At 34.9% G+C, this 21755-nt stretch overlaps 2 protein-coding genes across 7 annotated transcripts; both read right to left on the bottom strand.

The window, feature by feature from the left end:
- Positions 1–909: 909 nt before the first annotated feature.
- Positions 910–11505, bottom strand: LOC147408584 (protein LAZ1-like). 5 transcript variants are annotated; one of them, XM_086419767.1, is made up of 10 exons: positions 11196–11505; positions 8862–9138; positions 8691–8747; positions 7438–7546; positions 4631–4815; positions 4411–4499; positions 3130–3287; positions 2902–2972; positions 2527–2778; positions 910–1722 (listed from the first exon to the last, which is right to left on the bottom strand). In XM_086419767.1, exons 2-10 carry the CDS (start codon positions 9009–9011, stop codon positions 1366–1368), a joined length of 1428 nt encoding a protein of 475 aa, XP_086275893.1. In that variant the 5' UTR covers positions 9012–9138; positions 11196–11505; the 3' UTR covers positions 910–1365. The 5 variants fall into 5 exon arrangements, with proteins under 5 accessions (XP_086275893.1, XP_086275898.1, XP_086275901.1 ...); XM_086419772.1 differs by having other exon boundaries at positions 2911–2972; XM_086419775.1 differs by lacking the exon at positions 2902–2972 and having other exon boundaries at positions 3026–3287; positions 8931–9138.
- Positions 11506–13319: 1814 nt separating this feature from the next.
- On the bottom strand, positions 13320–20489 carry LOC147408583 (BTB/POZ domain-containing protein At2g30600-like). 2 transcript variants are annotated; one of them, XM_086419757.1, is made up of 13 exons: positions 20360–20489; positions 18977–19861; positions 17650–17979; positions 17288–17518; positions 16699–16860; positions 15954–16166; positions 15825–15872; positions 15601–15659; positions 14835–14967; positions 14665–14739; positions 14494–14574; positions 13780–13848; positions 13320–13690 (listed from the first exon to the last, which is right to left on the bottom strand). In XM_086419757.1, exons 2-13 carry the CDS (start codon positions 19793–19795, stop codon positions 13472–13474), a joined length of 2439 nt encoding a protein of 812 aa, XP_086275883.1. In that variant the 5' UTR covers positions 19796–19861; positions 20360–20489; the 3' UTR covers positions 13320–13471. The 2 variants fall into 2 exon arrangements, with proteins under 2 accessions (XP_086275883.1, XP_086275880.1); XM_086419754.1 differs by lacking the exon at positions 20360–20489 and adding an exon at positions 20034–20227.
- Between the last annotated feature and the right edge of the window lie 1266 nt (positions 20490–21755).

The raw sequence follows: 21755 nt of genomic DNA, 5'->3' as shown, positions 1-21755 counted from the left end.
ATCTTACCGTCCGTAAGGCAACAGTCAACGGTCAACTCATATAGCGCTTCTTGACGTGAAAGTGGATAGGAACAATAGATGCTTTTTCACTGGTATCTCGATGAAAAAGCATCTATGATTGCCATACACTTTCACATCAAAAACGTGCAATATGATGGTACAGCCTAAGGTCACTCCAGTATTATTCTGTTTTTAATTATGTAGATGGAAAATGGCGTCTCCAAACCAAATCTTCAAATGGCCATCTTCTTCAAATTTGAACACTCTATATAACTTTGAACTCGAATCAGTCCAATCTTTAAATCTCTTAATAAAGGAGAATATAATAGAGATAGGCTCTTCAAAATTTCTCTCTACACTCTATATTTGAAGATGTGAAGAGTAATACAAAGATGAAATCTTTATTTTAAAGATTGGTTAGAGTTTGGTTCATAAGCCTCCATCACTAAATGTAGAGATATGAAATCCGGTTGGAGTTGTTATTAGAGGTGCAAAATTTCATTAATCCATCAGTTCATGATATTTAGATCATCTCTTGCTAGATCCATATTCAAAAAGGGAAAAGAAAAGAGAGAGAGGTCATATTGGTTGATATATATATATATATATAGTTTTATATATATTTCTTCTTTTAAAAATAAATATGAATTTCTTTTCAAGAAGAGAAGATTTGGCTTTTGGTTATTATAAAATGGAATGGAAGAATACGTTTTAACTTGAGGCCAATTTAGGATTGGTTCTTGATACCGTATTTAGTTTTGATAACATTTTCATTATTAATTATTAGTCATTGGTTTGATTATATTTGTTACTCAAGTTTAATATATAAAACTATATATATATGATTCAGACCCGAATCCTAATCATGTAGTGCAGTGCATGATACGGATAATGCGGTCGCCCAAAAAATAAAATAATAACTTCAATTCAATGTTTACTTTTTGTTACAAAGTATGACATCAACATCTGGTTATTCCAAAAATTACAAATCTTGTGATGACACCCATCGCTCAAAATGATTTCCTAGAGGGAGGTCATCTGTCACGGTAAAATGCCTTATATAGTAAGTAGCATGGCACCAGAATTCATCTTGGAAGCAAACAACATTTTCAGAGCTCCTCAATAACATGAATCATGAACCCACCACCCTCCTAGCATCAAATCCAACCACCGTAGCTTTTGACGGGAAAAATGGAGCCGCCAGCCAATTAAACTAAGTGCGCACTCTCAACAAGGAAGTTTGCAAACCAACCTTCATTCACATCGCATAGCGGAAAGTGCTTAATCACCATTTACATGATCAAAATCCTCTATAGCCCAATATCCATTCTAGCCGACTTATGTGGTTTTGACCATCTTCACTACCTAATCTTTGGTCACCCATCTGTCCCCACGGAATTGGTACCCACCATAGTTTTGATCACTGCTACTGTCCCCCCCACTCCCTGCACTGGTATACCCTGATTTTTTACGGTGTTTCTTTGACCTAGAGGTTCCACTATCACTAAAACTCCCATTCAAGAGAGGGTCATCTATTCCACGGATCACCTTGCGTGTCGAGGAAGGTGAGCTGATGCAACTGTCATCCTTGGTTCTCCTCCTGTCCTTGTCATGCCTCTTTATGTTTTCAGAGATCTTGTGTAGTTTCTCATTGAACCGTGTGAACCCTTTCTCCATGGGTTCCACTGCTTGGGTTACAGTGAACTTGACATCTTTCACAATCTGTACAAATGCCACATTAACCATCAACATATCTTTTGAGCAGAATAAGACACTTAAAAACTATAACATCAAGATTTTATCATCAAATCCCCACATTAAACTACATACATTAACCAAATTAAAAACTACCATAAGACTAAAAGTTAACCATATACTTACAATAAAAAGGTTTTCTTTCTTTCATTTATATATATATATATATATATATATATATATATATATATATATATATATATATGGGAAATGTTCAGCACCCAACCATTTACCCAACAATTTGCCCAACGTGTTTTGTCCTACATGGTTAGAAGTTTTGGAATGGGCTGATTTTTTGTGAGGATGATCTCCTCACCATAGAGATCATCCTCACAAAAAATCAGCCTATTCCAAAACTTCTAACCCAAGTAGGACAAAACATGTTGGGCAAATTGTTGGGTAAATGGTTGGGTGCTGAACGGGATATATATAATGTGTTTTAAACATAAAAACTGTTTTTTTTTTTAATGTCTTAATCATTAGAGTTACAAAACACATTTAAAACGAGACTTCTTAAAAAGAAAAAAGACAAAAAAACAGAGTTTTTTGGTACTATGCTTCTATAAACCAAGATCCAGTCTAAGAACTTATGTCTAAAAATTGTCAACAATTCAGGTTAAGAGTTCACAAATGGGGATTGCTGTCTGACACACCAACTACATGCTGCCATTGTACAGCAACCCCATTATTACTCAATGATCTTAAAATATCAAGATACTTACTTCACAATAGCACATCAAAGAACAATAAGTAGGATAGAAGAAAGCTTACATATTCACCACCACCAAAGACAACATCCTTAACACTTTCTCTAATGGTCATTCCACTTTTGACGTCAATGTCAGGCTGCGGTAGTCGTATCTTTGTAGGGCGTTCACTGTCACTCACCTCATCGGGATCTAGAGGACAGTCCACAGATGCATAATCACCAAGAACTGAAACACTTCCAGGAAAGCGGTCTCCCATTAGCTCGTATGGCTTGGCAGGGAACACATAGAGATGAACAATGGAAGCAATGGCCATCTGTGCTGAAAAATCCCAGAGAACTGTTAAACTTCAATATTTACATAAGGATTGCAGACTACATAAATATTTCAATGCACCTAAGGCAGCAGATCAAAGACACAACAATCAAGAATTGTTTACTATTATTACTATTACTACTGTTGCTGCTGCTACTACTGCATTAATCCAAATGATGTCCTCGGTCATCGCACCTGTCAAAATAATAATTTAGTGGATCCAATCAGAGAGGAGTAACACAAATTACCTCTATACAAATGATGAAGTCCTGAATGCTTGATTTGGATTGTACACCATGAGCTATAGAACTTTTGAATAATCCTAAATCAAAAAGGAGTGCAATTGCCACACCTTGCCACCATGTCAAAAAGACAATTGATTTGAACACCAGGAACTTGGCCAATGGTTTTATGTGCTCCAATTTATCCTTTGTAACAGTATAGAATTGGACTAAACAGTATAATGCCCATGATTGACTGAAATTGAGAACCACTGCCATGTACGGATACCTACAAGATTGGAAAGTCAGCTAAGGAAATCAAATATGCCTAGCCAAAGAACAAAAAGATGAGATTTACAGATTCAAATTTAAGTATTGATTATTGCCTAGCTTAATGTAAATATATAAAATGACAACATGCTATTTGAACTGGTCATGACAGATGGACAAATATACCAATTGTGAGAAACTAGTGTATGACTTGTAAGATTATAAAAGCAGCTGTGAGGTGGTATGAAACTGCTTATCACAACAAGGAACTTTTAAAGGAGACATAACTTACTACTCTTAAATAATGCTATAATTTCTAAATTTTTAGACTGCTTAAGCCCTACAGGGTGGAGGGAACATCATGAGACAAATAACTAAAAAAAGAGCGAAAAGGGCCAAAGCCCAATTACAAGACCCCCCCCCCCCCCCCCCCCTACACACAACCCAAAAAAAAAAAAAAAAAGAAGCTAATAGGTGGCGACATAACTCTAAAAAAAACAACCTTCAAGAATCCATCCCTTGTCAAGAAAGAGAAAAAGTTCTGCAACACAAGCCAGGTTGAGATCAGCAAAAGTGTAACCATCAAAGGTGCAATGGAGTCCTTCCTCTTACCCCACCTTTCAATATAGCTTACCATGCAGTGAACATAACATGTAGTAAATAAGAAAAAGTTGACAATTAACATCACACCAAACTTTTCTGGTACAATCTTACAAGACATGACTTTAGATAGAATTGAATGAACAGTATTTGTCATCCAAAACCCAGATATTTGGGATAGGCATTCGATGACGATAATGATATTGGTAGATGCATATGAACTTTCATCTTTTAGGAATTACAACATAACCAAAGGATGCACAACTTATTTGGCTGATCCCATCCTGGCAATGCATGCACATAGAGATTGCTGAAAAACTAAATATAAATTGCATAGAGACAATCTCAAGATATGAAAGTTCGCTCACGAATATGCAACTCTAAGCTACAGTTATCATGAAAAAGAATACGCCAGAGAATAACGACCTTATCAAGGACAACAACAAATTTACCAGCACTGGATTACTCAACACATACCAACAGATTAATCTCATAAGCAAAGATTCTTCCATCCATACTCATAGTTTTCAACACTATCTTACCCGCATCTCAACTTAAATTCTCCTTCACAATACACCCCAAATGCCTCTAGAACAACAGCTAATATAGCAGTAAAACTCTTGATTATCATCTGCAAACAAACAGTAATACGAGAAGACACCAAATTATTTTATTTTCGTGAAGCTAAAAAAGGAAACAACTAATGTAAAATTGGCTCATAATACGTAAAGGAAACAATGCTTCGACTAAAAGTAAACATACATATTGAACAATTCCAAACTTCACTATTTGATAAAACCATTGACCAAGTTTCCATGGTTTAAAGATATAATTCATTGGAAAAGGATGCTTTACAACTCCCTTTTCAGAACTAGGTTCTAATAGGGGAGTTGAAGCACTCGCTCGTCCTTGCCTCTTCATAAAATCGATTGTCCTGTCTTCCCCACCTGAAAAAGAAGGAAAAACAAGAATCAATGTATGACGGAAAAGATATTGTTACAACTACAGCATATACGAAAATAGAATAGAAAGATTAAACTTTGCAATAACCCCAGGTGACAGTATGTTTATTGTTAAGTACAAATTTATTAAGAAAAAAGAGGTTGAGGAGACCAACCTTAGTAGAAAGGAAATAGTACAATCTACTGTGAGACCGAACTCATAGAACCCCAATAAACACCCCCTACCACATACCCCTCCCCTTCTCCCTCCAAAACCTACACGCACAAGCAATCCAATATGTACCAATGGATGCCATTCAACTTGAACTTTGTTATCAGTGACACTCTAACGTAGCAGAAGTATGTGAATCAATAGATTCGATAGGTTGTGTTCAATGAAATACTCTAAATCAATTTGAATCAATAAATTCAACTGATAAACAAGCAATTACTTGAAAGAAAATAAAGTATAAAGCTAAAAAGTAATTAAAAGAGAAAAAATAATTAAATTGATTGATTATTATTAATTTTTAGAGCTCCTTATATAGATAACTTCATAACAGCTTAGAATCCTACTAAAATACTAAAAATTAACATTCCTAACATATCTATAACATAATACTAATTTTCTAATCTTATTAGAACTCAAATTGGACATTTCTAAATACTTCCAATTATAGCCTAAATAATAAAAACGAATTTAAAATAAAATAAAAACTAACAAGGAATTGTACTCCTAACATAACTATGAAATAGAAATCCTACTACAAATAGAAATAGAAATAAAATCTAATAGAATTAAAAAACTACTTAGAGTTGTAAATGTTCTACATTAAGCCCCATTTCTTTAAAAAAACTCGTCCTCAAGTTTTTCTTAAAAACCTTTTTTTTTTCCATTCATCTCTCACTCTAATCCATTTCCAGTGATATCCGTTCATTAGACTTTGTTTAGAGAATTTAATTGACCATAGTATATCATCAAGCAAATTCTTCATATAAACATTATCGTTTATCTTCTTCAAGATATGAAAAAGTTCAATTTTCTTCAATTTAATCTTCTTATAAATTCTGACGAGAAAACGATATTTACAAAGATAAACCATGACCAAGTCTCCTTTTTCATACCTCTTGAATCTTTTATTAACACCAATTTTGTACTTGTTAGTAGAAACTTCAAGGTTCTTTTTTAGTTATTCCTTCAATATGTCATGTTCTTTCAAACTCATCTCATAACAGGACAGATTTGGAAGACTTGCACCGAGCACCAAATCGGTGTGGTGTTGTATATTCCTCATAGGAGGCAATGAATCTGACAATTCTGAATGAAGAACACAAGGAAATTCTTTAAGGAGGGGTTGCACTTTAGGAGGAACTTGAGTAGGAGGGTCTCGATTGGAAGGCTACACTACCACAACGATCACTTGACTTGTTTCCTTTCAGTCCTCATTGATGTTGGTAGAAGTAAAACATGTTTCCTTCTCCTTGGTTGGTTCAATAGCCTTGAGCTTGTTATAAGAAGGATATTGAATCACTTTGACACCGTTATGCATGAAAAAATAGGTGTTGACTTTACCTTGGTAGGTGACATCATTATCATAAAGTCAAAGCCTTCTCAAGAGGATGTGGCGTGTTCTTATTGAGACGATATCACATATAATCTCATCCTTATATTGCCCAATGTTAAAAGAAAGGGAGTATTGTCTTATCACATTCTTCTTGCATTCATCGTCCACCCAACCTATAGAATAAGGTGTAGGGTATTGCGTAGCGGGTGGCTTGAGTGCATCGATCATGTGGCTTAAAACTATATTTTTTGAACTTTCACTATCTATAATTAATTGACACAACTTGCCTTGCACCTTGCATGCAGTTCGGAAAAGACTGTCGAGTTGAAGGATCAGCATGTTGTATCGACAATAAGTTGCAAATAACACAATTTAGATGTTCACCTTTGTCCTCCTCATAAGCCTCAAAGATGATAGCCTCATCATTATCAACATAGGGACCATCTTTGTCATTTTCATAATTAGCCTCAACTACTAATGTGTGCATCCTTCAGCACACTTCGGAGGTATGGTCTATTTTCCCGCACTTAAAACAGTAATTTTTCTTTGGGTGTGTATAGGGATTAGGTTGGTGGGGTTTAGGATATGAAGGTGGAGCCTGAGAGGTGAACACATGGTTGTTGTCATAAGGGAGCTGGTTGTGGGATGGATAAGGTTGATGAGATGGGAAAGGGGCAGATTGTGGATGGTTAGACATTCGATTGTTGGTATAAGAAGGACGAGAAGAAGTATGAGAATCAAGTATAAAGGATTTTACCTTTAGGACATTGTCTATGAATGTGTGCAAGCTTGTGTATTGAAGCGTGGTCAAGTTCTCTCGAATTCTTCTATTCAACCCATTGATGAAACGCCCAATAGTTTGGTCTCATTCTCTTGAAGTTCATTCCTCGAGAGAAGTCGAGAGAAGTCATGAACATATTCTTGTACACTTTGGGACCCTTCCCTATAATTTTGTACGTTGATGAACAAGATTTTGATGTAATCACTCTAAAGTTGTGTATCTATCAACAATCAAGAAGACCATAAACAACAAAGACATAAATTGTTTCATGAAAAGGCTTACCCAAGCAAGCCACAAGGTATCTTCCAAAGCAATACATGGCAAAGGCCTCATAGCAATCACGTAGAATCTCACAATCAACACTAATTGGTGGGTTCACCAATGATATAAACTGTAAAAGTAAATCATTGTGTTAGATAACATGATATAGCATAGTGTTCTAATATAGGCATAGGACACTCCCAAAAAAGGATGAAACATCAAGACCATCCATACACGATAATGCTTTTAAACAATTAATAATTAGTAAAGCACAGGAAGAAACAAGGAATAAAGTGGAGGCTAAGTGAACTTCTTTTTCAATTGAAAATTTTAAAAATATATACATAAGCCTATTAACACAAGAGAGATAATCCAAATATGAATTTCATGCCATGGTTTCGAGTTATAATCCAAATATAGCAGAATTCGAAAAGGAGGGTCACGTCTGGGGAATCTGAAAGGATAAGGCATCAGGCTGGTTTTAAATAAATAAAGTTTAAAGATCTCTTCAGAATCTTAAATATGAATATAAAACCACAAACCCCACCATAAAATTTAAGAATTTTCTTATAATCTAAAATGCACTGGATGCAGGATAGTGCAATTTAAATTTAAGGTAGGATGGAACAAGACTAAGGATTGTAGTGGCTCAATTGAGGATTTAAGCATGCTGAAGTTTAGAGTTATGGACAAGAAAACAGGGAATAAAGAATCTGATTTAGGGCAGAAAAGGAGTTGTCAATTAGGCTAAAAAATATTATAAAGGCTCGAAATTTTAAGGCTGAAATTAAACATAAATCAATAATTTATTAAATCACATAGGAGCAAAAGGATATATGGACTAAGCTCCCATTGGAATCCTCACCTTGATCTGGACTTCCAGTTGATTGGTGTTGCACCAATTGATCAAAGGAGTGTCACGTTTGTTGAAAACAAAAGTAATAGCAGCAAAAAAGGAAAAAAAAAAAACACGTTTTCTTCCATTCCCTTAATAAGAAGTGTAGTAATCCTATTATAAGATATTTGCTGTTTGAGAATTGAAACATGCTCAAATTCCAATCATCATATTAGTCAAACCATGAATCAGACATTGAGGGGTGTTTTTTCTCATGTATGTTGTCACATAAATAAATGCTTATACAAATCAAAAGTAAAAATTGGATTCAATCCATATATTTTATTCGACAAAGGAGAAGCTAAATTATGTATATGACATTTCACCATTTGAAAAAAAAAATTCTCAATATCACAACCTTTAGGTGAAAAAATTTTACCGATTCAATGGCATAGCAAGGAACCATTAAGACAACGCCAATAAGAAATTTTTGCTCCTGCAAAGAAAGCCAGAATAAAACTGTCTTGTTTGGAAAATATAACAAAATAAACAAAGGAATCACATATAGTCAAGGGAATATTATGAACATGAGGAGTGAATGAAGGAGAACCTCTGGATTCTTGTATGCTGAAAGATGCTCAAATAAAAGGTAAGATGAAAGTGAGAGAGTAATAAGTACAAGGATGCCACCAATAACTGCTGTCAATGTGGGCAGAAAGTAAGCTAGGGTTACAAGGTCGAGATACTCGATTATCTTCATCGGCTATGAAAACTGTCAATCGCACTGGACTCTTATGGATAACCAGCATAATGGCAGTGTCGATACTCAAATATTAGAACTTTCAGTGATGATTAACATCGGCCAACAGAAATAGAAGCATAAGAACCTGTAGACACGCATAACAAATCATCAGTACAGTCGTAGAAGTTAGAACCACAAACCTCCCCCAATCTCAAAATACAGTTCAACTCTATATAAAGGAAATCGGCAATCTAAGGCAAAACGTATTCAGAATTGAGTACATAATCAACCATATCTTGTGAATTTCTTCTGTTAATAATGTTCCACTAAATAGGAAAAAATTAAAATAAAGAATGAAAAATAAAGTGATATTAAATACTATATATTTTGTATTTATGAAATCCAATGTGGTACATACAAAATTCAAGATATATTATCTCTCGTATTGCCTGCCCAAAATTCACCTAAAATCACACATGTTACATCAGATAAATTTTTAGTCCATATGTGAAACATATTTTTCTGAGGCTATGTTGCATGGATATGGGCATGGGTGCCAAAATCCAACACGGGTATGGCGTGTATGAAGTTGAAAACTCTAAAACTCGGATTCATGGACCTGGCATATATTTTAGATGACTTGGAAAAAATCCAATTTTTTAACATAATAATGGGTTATGCAATGGAAGCCATCATCATCACCAAAACCTTGTCCCAAAAATTTGGGTTAACTACCAATGACAGAACAGCACATCTGTTAAATGTTTTATTTTCTACAATCAAATGGAAAGGATAGAATGCATAATCTGTGATGAATACAAGTCAATATCTTGCAATAAGAAAATGGGAATAAAAAATATATCAGAAATGAGATATTAGTGTTCAAGGAATGTCAGAATTCGATATGGGAACTTCATCCTTTTAGAAGAGTCCATTCAACATATGTCAAAAGGAAGAGCACAAAATGTCACATTGGCTAACAACACTTGAAAGTAGTTTACGGGTGCAGGCTAGAGGCTAGCCCTGAACTTGAACTTATGAGTTAAGCTCATGAACCATATGTGAATGGAACTCTGTGTTCAAAGAAATTTTGGTTTCGTGCATTGTGTCATGCCACAGCATCCAAGCGGTGTTTTCAAGAAGTTTTATATAACTCCCCCCAACCCAACACATATGTATGCATGGTTTTAAAACTCGGTTTGACATCTTGTGACTCTCGTCTCGTCCATGAACGAGACCGAGTCATCTTGGACGAGTTTTCCGATATGTTTGAGTCGTCTCGTCCAACAATGAGAAAAATGAACCATGGTTTTAAATCTCGTCCGATACGTTCGATTTGTCTATCCGTCTCGTTGGTGGACAATACCGAGATGTATTGGACGAGATTTAAAACCATGTGTGTGTGTGCATTCATATAGCAAGAATTGAGCGAACACCACTAGAAATACCACTCGGAACTATGGTCTTAAATCTCGTCTGAGACGACTCGTCCGATACGTCTCGGTATCGTCCACCAACGAGACAGATAGACAAGTCAAACTTATCGGATGCAATTTAAAACCATGGTTCATGTATCTCATTGTTGAACGAGACAACTCAAAACGTATTGGAAAACAAGTCCGAGACAACTCGGTCTTGTTCCTGGATGATACAAGACGTCAAAACAAGTTTTAAAACCATGCTCGGTACATTCGCAATGGAAGAAACTTCACTTGAACACAGTACCGCACATATTGCTAGGTTTTAAGTACATCGGCAGAACAAAAACATGAAGTCCTATTGAGAATTCAGCTCAAATTCAACTAAGTATAAAACAGCTTTAGAATTTATTTATTTATTTTTTCTAGCGCAACTGAGTCTACCTATGGCGCAACCAGGTTTGATCAAAATAAAAACCTACTAAACCGAATTAGAAGAAAGCCCTAATAAAACCTACGCATAAATACTCGAAAACCAAATGAAACTATATCTGATCGCTTTGGATTAGTAACAATTTCAAAAATTACTAAAAGAGATCAAATAAACCAAGAAAAAAAAACCAGAATATATGTTATATTAGGAATTCAAATATCATCAAGTTTTTCTCTGAGAAATCAAGCTTAAAAAATTATCAAATACAAGGAAATATTCAAGATTTTGTTTGATTTCAAGAACCAGAACTGAAATTAGAATCAGTAATCGAAAGAGATATACTTAGGTAACCTGATCAAAGAACGTGAGATACGAAATCCTTGCTCTTCTCTCTCTCTACGAAGATCTGCCTGGTGCGGCCAAACGAAACTAGATTCAACTGCTCTGATTTCACCATGTGCGAACATATAAAAATATGGTTAATGATTTCCTTACTCGATTTTTTTTACTCGGTCGATAAAGGCTGACGTGGCAAAGGCACAGAACCATTGATATTTTCCTTTAGTTTCCCGAAGAAAAAGATCTATGATTTTGTATCCTTTCCACGTCATCCGAGTGAAAAAATCGAATTAGGACTCTACAAATATAGATATTGCAGCGGTTGCCTGAGGTACATCTCCGTATAGATAAGGGTCGTTCCGCTTGCACCCACTTAAATGACTTTAGAAAGGGGAAAAAAAAAAAAAAAGGTAAATTATCATTTTACCTTTCATGTTTACTTATCAGGCACGCCACGATTTACCGACAAAAAAAATAAAAAACTCACTTTTTCTTTTCTCTTTTCATATTTAATTTTTTTTTTAAGTTTTATGAATCAATAGAGATTAGATTTTAGATTTATTTTTTTAAAATTTTTTATTATTAATTTTTTTTTAATTTTTTTTCATCAAATTACCAAAAAAGATAGAAAAAATAATTTTTAAAATGATGATTTTAATCGAAAAAATCAGAGATTTTTTTATAACTCTATTTGGTAGGTTCAAACCGAACTTATTTTAATAAGTTTAGTATGTAATTACTGAATATTACTAAATAGATTCGATAAGTACCTATCAAACAAAATTTTCTATCTAATTTACTAAATAGATTCAATATGTATTTATCGAATAGAACTTTCCCACCCTTATTGAAATCTTTTTAGATTCAAGAAAAAGAATAAATAAAAGAAAGAGAGAGAGAGAGAGAGAGAGAGAGAGAAGAGGAAAAGGAAGAAGAGAAGAGGAAATCATTATGTACCTTCTAGGTGGGTGCAATAAGCAATAAAGGTTAAAGTACATTATTAAGTGTGTTTGCAATTAATTTTCATCGGTGAATTTTAATTTTTAAATTCGGAGTTTAATAGCCATCTATTTTCAACACTCAGGATCAAGTTCAAAAAAGATTTTTTTTTTTTTTTTTTTGAATTCGAGTTTTCGATGAAATAAGAAAGATTGTGATGTTGAATTGCCAAATGTGATAATCCATGTGAGCCTAATGATCCTTAAGAGGATTTGAAATCACTGATTAAGGTTAGTATGATTCTAAAATTAATCATTTTTTAAAGCAAGATATCTAAACCATAAACTCGACTAGCAAGGTAGACAAACCTTTTAAAATACCATATCTCATCCGAATCCCCTAAGTACATGTAATACCCCTACAAACCACACAAGGTAATTAGGGGAAAATTCTTGTGGGTGACCGGCAAACAAAGGGTTTGAACTCAAGACCTCTTCCTTTTTGGAGGGAGACCTTATACCTAACACTCTATTAAACTAATCACTTCTATTGAAAACATAAGCACCCAAAACGATGTCATACAATTAGCACACCAACCATTTTTTATAGATTTTTTTGAAGAGTCGTGGCGTTCCCATACACTTTCACGTCATGATGTGTGATGTGAGGTACAATTTTGAGGCCACTTCAGCATTATTCCGTTGAGAACCTTTGATATGCACCAAATAACTCTCTCAAGTGATGTCTATATCTTTTGTTTTTTAGTACACATTTGAACTATCTGGCTCAGTTTTAGTTTTTTTTGTCTTTTTTTAAATATTCTTACAAGTGATATTCCTATATTTTCTCTAACATATTTATTTTGTAACTTTTTTAGCTTCCATCATTCATCTCAGGATATTATCACCTTTGTCATTCTCATTCTATGAAGTCATTCTCTTTAGGGTTTTTTTTTTTTTTTTAATTTATTCTTATTAGTGATATTCCTGTACTAATTGCACATGCAACACCCCTCCCTCCCCAAAAAAAAAACAAAAAAAGTCATTCTCTTTTAAAATAAGTTTCTAAAACAGAATAAAATTATTTTTTAGAAAATTTTCACTCTGGTACCATATTAAGTAAATGGAAAATAGATTCTCCAACCATAACAAGTTCCTAGATTATTTTGGGTAGAATCAATTAGCATCAAGAATCAAGTAAATTCAAGAACTAGACTGTATTTAAGAACAAAAGATGAGCTCGAAACCCAGTTGTTCCCTCTTACAGATTTTTTTTTATAATAAGAAATTATACATAGGATGTTGGAAATGAGGTCCCCATAGATTAGGCAGGAATTTTATTAAGTTACATTAATGGAAATAACCATATAGTTCTAAGAAGCAAATGCAAAGGTTCCATGAATTTGAATCGCTTGCGGTGGGACCTGTCAAGATAACTCGAAAGAATCTGAATGGAAGCAGTGCAGTTGGACCATGTACAGGCCACGAAGCAAACTGACCATGCTTACATATTGTCTGGTCATTCTCATGTACTCTCAAGTTAGTCCAAGTATTTCCATCTAGAGAACCCTGAAACAAATCCAATGTTTTATTCATTATTTCACTCTAATCATGCCCACAGAAACAGAGAAAATATAAATTTCCCGTTTCAATTTTACCTGAAGAGCCCACGATCTTACATATGCAGTTGAGCCGTCCTGTCTCAATGTGTAGTAGTTGCACATAAGCTGGGATCAACGGAGCAACCAAAACACATTTATTTCAGAACACACACTAATAACTAAAGCCTAGTGCAAAGTTGAGATCTAGGCATTTCAAATTATAGCTCAAGGTTTTATTAGATAATTTTCTTTGGAAATATTAACCAAGTGTCAGTTATCAAAGAAAGGATTAAAAGATACATATCACATCACTATTCCTCCCACCCCACAAAACAATGCAAATTTATCCTGATAAATTTGGGGGTCCAACTCAAAACCAATTGGCAATAAGTGGAGAGGCCCAAGAGTTTGTAAGGAGAGAAACAAGGCAATGAGTGTCCAATGTGGGACTAAACTCAACACGCCCCCGCACATGTGGGCCAGACTGGGCCAAAGCACGAGGAGATATGAACTAGGTGACGTGGAGGAGAGAAAGGCCTATTCTGATACCATGATAAATTTAGGGTCCAACTCAAAATCAATTGGTAATAAGTGGAGAGGCCCAGAAGCTTATTATACGGAGAACGACAAGGTAATGAGAGTCTGATGTGGGACTAAACTCAACATGAAGAAAAAGAACATATAAAAGTAAATAATGCAGAGCCTTCTATTTAAAGTCTCTTTATAAAAATCAGGATGCGGAATGTTTAGTATCAAGTCAAGAGATAAAACCTGATGATTTTGACCAATGTCAACCATCCACCATGCACAATTCTTTCCCTCCTCGATTCGTGGCCCAGCAAAAGAGGTTCCCTAATGCGTGCCAAGAACATTTTGACAATCATTCAAAGAGGTTCAATACTTGAACTAACAAATTTGTGCATTATATGAACTACCCCATACCTGGTATGACCTCGAGACTAGAGCTTTGGGATCAGTATGCCTAGAGGCAGGACTGCTAGCTGTCACTATAATTTTCTGTAATATGGACATTGAGAGATGATTTGATGTAGCAAGTTGTCTATTAAACACTCAAAAGGATATAAGAGAAAACAAGAGTTCGATAAATTTACCTTAGCCAGAACTGGATTTACCCATTGATGTTGCCCAAATGATGTGCCTGCAAAGTAGATAACTCCATTGTTGTCCCCATCACATATGTATTGGAGCTCCTTAAAGCTAGATCGTCTATGCTGAAATCTTACACTGAAAAAGTAAGCTATGTTAGGTGGCAAACTAATAATAGAATTGCCAGATGCCAAACCAGAAGAAGAAGGAGCCATGAGAACAAGCTTTATAACAAATAAAAAATACAAAAAATTTCAGTTGGGTGTATATTTTCCTCCACTCTCGGGGGTGTCATACCCCAGTTAAGCCTCATGACCCTCTTACATTCATATTTCTCCTGTCCAACATATAGATCTTTTGGAGTAGTTGGTTGGTTAACATGGTATCAGAGTGCCAGGTTTGTGACCCTTATGGGTGAGGGGGAGTGTTGAGTGTATATTTTCCTCCACTCTAGGGTGTGTCATACCCCAGTTAAGCCTCGTGACCCTCTTATATTCATATTTCTCCTCCTCTCCAACAGATCGGTCTTTTGGTGTAGTTGGTTGCTTAACAATTTGCTCATTTAACCGAGTGAAAATCCTTCATCCGAGGCCCACATCTTACGTAGGATACATTCTTGTTGATCAAGATCATCCAAACGATGCCTCCCCCATCCAAATCAAAAAGAAAGAAAAAAAAGGCGAACCAACAAAATTATAAAATAAAAAAAAATGGAATGGGATAAAACAGTACGCTTCATGGCTCCTGAAGTAGAGGTTATTTAATGCTTACCTGCTGTCATTTACAGGACTAGTCAGTTCAAAGTCTGAACGATGAATGGCTTCCATCACCTGTTACAAGATCGTCGAGAAAAAAAATTCTTAAAAGGAGGGGTAAAAAAGCCCCTATACGAGCAACGTGGCTTTTTAGTTGAGCAATATCTTGCATCTATGACAACCATATATACCCATTTTCCAGAATTGCAATGATAGTAAGTAATAGGTTGTCTCACTCACAAGCTGTTTGAATTCAGGAATCTGAGTGCTCAGGTTGCTCTTCTCCAGCTGCAACGCCATCATATATACAGGATTATGGTTACGCACACCTATTCTATAAAGAAATGCAAATACACACTACCTGCATACCTTCTTAAGCAAGGCTAGTGGCATTAATGGGAAACGCACAAATTGCAGAAAGGTACGAAGAAACTCAAGCCTTTCTCCAAAAAGGGGTTCCGTTGTTGACGATTTCAAGATTTCATCAAGTGCTTCCCACCCACATGTATCTTTGGCTTGCATACACCACAGTAGGATGGCATCAAGAACTCTTTCTTCAGATGTTACTGTTAAATCAGGATGCTGCAAGACCCATGATTATCATAAAGAAATGTTCCAAGATAGATTTTACATTTTGACTGACACATCTCGGTAAATAACTCGGAATGAAAAATGTATCTTGTATAATCTCCATGGAAAACTATAATACTTTTGTTTTCGATTAGTGAGAACCTTTTCTTGAAAACAAAAATGAAAATACAGCGACGAAGAGGCCCATTCAAGGACTACAAAGTATCTTGAAACGCCCTTACAGGGAAATGAATTAGCAGCGTCATGTAAAATACCTACTAATATGTTCATTATGTAAAATAATTACTAATATGTTCACTAGGTCATCATCATCATCATTCTCAAAGCCTAACGATAACTATGCCATCACCCAATACAGATTAATAGGTAAAAATAAATCTTATCAGACGATTTACCATTTTTGAGAACTTCCTCCAACCAAGAAAATTAGTCCACATACTATCATATAAGACATATTGAACATATGTCCAATACATATTGCACAAAAAACTCTCAAGTCAAATGTTTGAACATTTGAACAAACCTGTAGAATATTGCTAAAGGTGGCGCCATCTAACAGTATGAAACCAGTGCTGGCAGTTGTACAATAATCAAAGTGGATTGAGAATTTCCTCTCGCATGGTTCTTCAAGAAGTTTACATGTAGGAACCGATGAAACCACTTGGAGAATGGGGCACACTGAATCCTGCAACAAATTTCAGTCAGTCAGTTTTCGAAACACCCCAACTATTTTGCCAAAACCGTCTGCAGCTTTGTCGATTAAACTTGTGCATAATACAAATAACTCTTGTTATTTGACCTTCTTCCAGTAGAACTCCAACCCTGCATATATATGTACATGAGAAGTATTAATATTTAGAATTCTTCATAATCAAACGGATCTCTTCTTTTCTTTTCGGTAGTCTGTAAGAAAGTAACCGGAAGTCACTTCTCTGCTCTTTAAACTCTACCCTATTAACTAAAGTATTTGGGAACAAACAGAAAAAAGCAAAAGCAAAAGATACATTTTCTTATTAAGATCATCATCATCAAAGCCTTGTCAGAAAAAAATTGTGAACTGTTTAAGACAATCCCAATAAATTCTATGGGAAGAAAAAGAATCACTGATCTACCTCAGAGAGACATTCTAAAAGGGTTTTGCAGCATTCCTGATGAAGAGGTGTACATCCAAATTGATCAGCCAGCAGAAGTAGTTGGAGTAACAAGCAACCTAAGTCCACTGTATCTTTGGTACAAAGTTCCCCACTATACATGAAGTGGAGCATAGCCATAAAAGCTTCTAGTGAGACATCCCTTAAGCAGATTTCTGAAGAATTAGTCTCACGCATTCCATTTGTGAACATCTGCCAGAAAGAAGACATCTCTCAATGATTCAAGGCAAAAAGGTAAAGAAAATAAAAAATGAATCAAATAAACCGATTTAAATTGAAATTAATGGAGTCAATAAAAATAAAGACGAATGAACTTGGCTGACCTTTGTAAATGGCTCACTCCATAAACTGAGGATGAGTTTGTGTGAATGAGCAACAAGTCCATGACCAGCAATATAAACATCCACATCAGTGTACTCTCCGGTTGAAAGCAATTGTTTAAGCCTTTGCACATTGATGGGGAGTTCATAGGGGAAGACTGCACAATGCTGGGACCGGTAGCTTGGATGTGAAACCTCCACTTTCTTACCCGAGTCAAATAATTTTTTGTTTAGCTTAAAACGCTCAATTGTTTCTTCGCATTGCTTAACCAATGGCATGACTTCATATTGTAAGCTTAGATCTCTCAAAGAACTGAGTTGTGACTCTGAGATCTAAATCACAATTAAATAAACATCATTAGCAATTAAAATTTAATTTTTACTACAAAATCTAATTTTCATGGCAAGTTGTACTTGTATGGTGAGTGGTTCAAGTGTCTTAATGTACTACACATCTCCTTTTGATCAACCTCATTCATTTTGAGTCATTGATCTAAAGGATCTACGGTCTTGAGTGTTGTGATTGTGTTCAACATCAGTTCCCAAGGGTCAAAACCCAACTTGACTGGATGACCATAGCAAAAGTTTGTGTCTTAACTACAATTTAAATTTTGAAAATTCATATTTTTTTTGTTGCATATTTGTTTAAAATTCATGTATAACATGTGATTTATACAATAACTAATCAAAAAATGACTTATGTGAATTATGTTAACCAACCAACTACTCCAAAAGACTGATCTGTTGGAGAGGGGGAGAACTATGAATATAAGAGGGTCACAGGCTTAACTGGAGTATGACACACCCAAGAGTGGAGGAAAATATACACTCAACACTCCCCTCATCCATAAGGGTGGAAAGAATTGAACCCATGGCCTATACTAACCTAGGGCTCTGATACCATGTTGACAACCATTTACCCCAACAGACCGATCAGTTGGAGGGGGTAACACAATGAATATAAGAGTTTCACAGAGCTTAACTGGGATATGACACACCAGAGAGTGGAGGAAAATATACGCTAAACAAAGTATTCAATAAATTTACCAAAAATGACTTACCTATAATACTAAACAAACTCTAGAATACCCTTCTAAGAGGATAAAAAGAATATTAAAAAAAAAAAAGATTCAAAAAGAACTAATTAAGCCATATCTGATGGTGCTATTGTAAAGGACATGCAAGTTTTAAGGAATGTTGGGCTTGCCAAATCATCTGTGCAACAAGCTTTAAAACATTGTTCAACCCATTATCAAGCTTTCTAAAGCAGATAAAAGGAAAATATCTGAATTTTCAACCAAAAATGAATTAAGGGAAACATGAAACTCACTTGAGTCCAGCCAGTGTAGATATACTCAAGAAAGGTATGGAGGATTGGATAGTCCACCCCAGGAAGCCAAATAACCTCTTCATTGGATGAACTAAAATGAAAATTACCAGAAATGCCCAAGATGACCTTATGTGCAGGAACGATTTTTCCTTCTGTACCAACAACAAAGAACATATCGGATAGGTCCCAACTCTCAAGAAAATTTCTGAGTCCCCACTCTTCGAAACCCTCAAATCCATCTTCCAATTCGTCCTCGTCATCATCATCCTCGTCCCCTACATGTTTATCGTGATCAACACGGTGATCCACATGTTTCCACAATGCAATGTGATTTTGTGTCAAAGGCAACACATTGACATTCCTATATCCCACATGTTTATCCCAACTACTAAGCCCAACATATTGAACGCTACAATTGGGGTTCGAATCAAGCCATTGGAAGACAAGGTTTTGGAAAGGATATCGACCCTTTCCAACACTAATCAACCCATCAAAGATACTGATCCAATAACCCTGAAATGCCGAAGAACAACAAAGCCCAACCCCTGCCTCATCAACCACCGTCTTCCCATCAACCTCAATTTTCAATCTTTTGTTTCTATGGCTTCCTAGAATTATAGTGTAGTGTGGACTGTTATCCATTTTGTAATGGTAGTATTGGCCACCTACATGTTCCCTAAACACGATGGTGACATCATTATCAGCGAAAGCTTCGAAAGCCACACAACCTCGCCCGGCCTCTCTGAACTTCAATTCCTTGCCCCATGCACACTCAAAGGGGGCAACTGTGAGGGATTTCTTCTGCCTCTTCCTATACATCTCACCTAATTGAAAGAGAATCAATTACATCCAAGAACAAACGCATCACCAAAGTCTTACTCTTATCTGACAACAAAAATAATTATATCAATGGGGAGAAACACAAAATATTGGCTCCTAACAATCCAATTTCTCATAAATTAGATCAGAAAATCAGTAGATTTTGATCAAAGAAAACAACACAACATATGGTTGTTTACCAATATAAAAGAAGAATAAACATGGGTGGCTTCTTTACCTTCTCTCTCTCAATCCAAAGTTTCCATTTGTAGGAAATTTTTGGTTTTTTTTTGGCCAAAATATCAAAGTAACTTCAACTTCTATCGATCAACTCAACTCAAAGATCACAATTGGACAGAAAAATCATAACTTGCTAGAAACAACTCACCAACACAATAAAAATCATTTTTTTGTAATGGGTATGTATTATAAGAACAAAATAATAGATTTGGAGGAAAACCACCTCAAATTCACATGATGTCTGCCAGAAAATACAGTAATTCCATGGTGGGTGCAACACACTCAGTAATTCCATGGTGGGTACGACACACTCATGTCTGATACCTGATGGTGATGTTCATGGATCATGGGACCATCTCTATCTCAGCAAATCTGTCATGAAATGAAGAAGAGACATTTTGATAAATCCAGCTAAGCCCAAGCCCATTTACGTAATAGAAGTTTGAGATTTTTTCAAGTCTTTATTAAAGTCACAAGTACAACTTCAAGTCTCCAACTACCTCTTTACTCTTCAATTCTATTACGTAAAGTTAAATCAGAAGTTGGGTATTAAACTACTTACGGAAGTACAGGACTCAGGAGAGACGTGGATCTTCGAATCGCCTCAAGACAGCGCGTGACATCTATGAAATTCACGTGATGTATCTCCTCGAAAGATCTGTATCTTTGTCACCAAAAGATGATAAAAAGCCTTCCATAACAGACAAATAAGCCTGCCTATAGCTTACGTGGCATATTCCTTCTCATCCACTCATCAGTTTTCTGGCTAGAAATCTTTTACTAAATATTAAAAAAAGAGATTCTATTGGCACACCACTTTTACTTATAACACATTTAGATACACTGTTCATTTTAATTCTTTAGGACTTAACACCCACTTTTTTCTTTCCACACCCACTTAAACATTAAATATCAATAATGTGTAAGTATGTAAATACCAATTTTGATTATGAGGCATACTCTCACCTAACACTCACTGAAAAAATACAACTTTTCACTCCTACCAATTGCATATTAAATTCTATTAAATTTTTTTATTAAAATTCAATCAAATCCACAAAGCTAAATGATTTTTCTTTAGAGATTCATCAAAAAATTATATTTCGATTAATTTGTGGGAGACATTATTTACTAAAATCTGATTTTTACTATTATTTGATATAATTAAATATTTTGATAGATAGAGATGAGCTTTTATCATTTATTTTCATCATCTTTTATTCTTGAAATTATTTTTAATCGTTTTACAAATGAATCATATTAAAAATCGATTTTATTTATATCATTTATATCAAAATCTATTTATTTTTTCTAAATTTTCAGTAGATTCAGTAAGTTAGGATCAAGCTCAATATATTAGAATTAATTTCAAATACATTTCTAACTCAATATATAAATAATACCACATGGAGAACCAATATGTTAGGATGAGTAAAAATTCATGATCAATAATTTTTTACAATTACAAAAACATTATGCTCAAATTTATTATATTAGTATTTTTATACCTTAATTTTTCACAACTAATAAAATGTCGAAGTTTTGAGGAGTCTTTAACCCAACATATGCACCTCCCTTCACCAGGTTTAAATAAATCTAGAACTATGGTAGTGGACTCTAATTTTAATAGGACATCATATGGTCAATATATTTATTAAAATAAAAATATACAACAACAAAAAAAATATTATGAATTATATTTAGAATCGTACTGGATTGA

Source organism: Akebia trifoliata, chromosome 2, assembly GCF_017979445.1.
Source record: "Akebia trifoliata isolate Shusen 1 chromosome 2, ASM1797944v1, whole genome shotgun sequence".
Classification (NCBI taxonomy): Eukaryota; Viridiplantae; Streptophyta; class Magnoliopsida; order Ranunculales; family Lardizabalaceae; genus Akebia; species Akebia trifoliata.
Note: the sequence above shows the minus strand (reverse complement) of the source record. Positions and strands in the feature narration are given on the sequence as shown.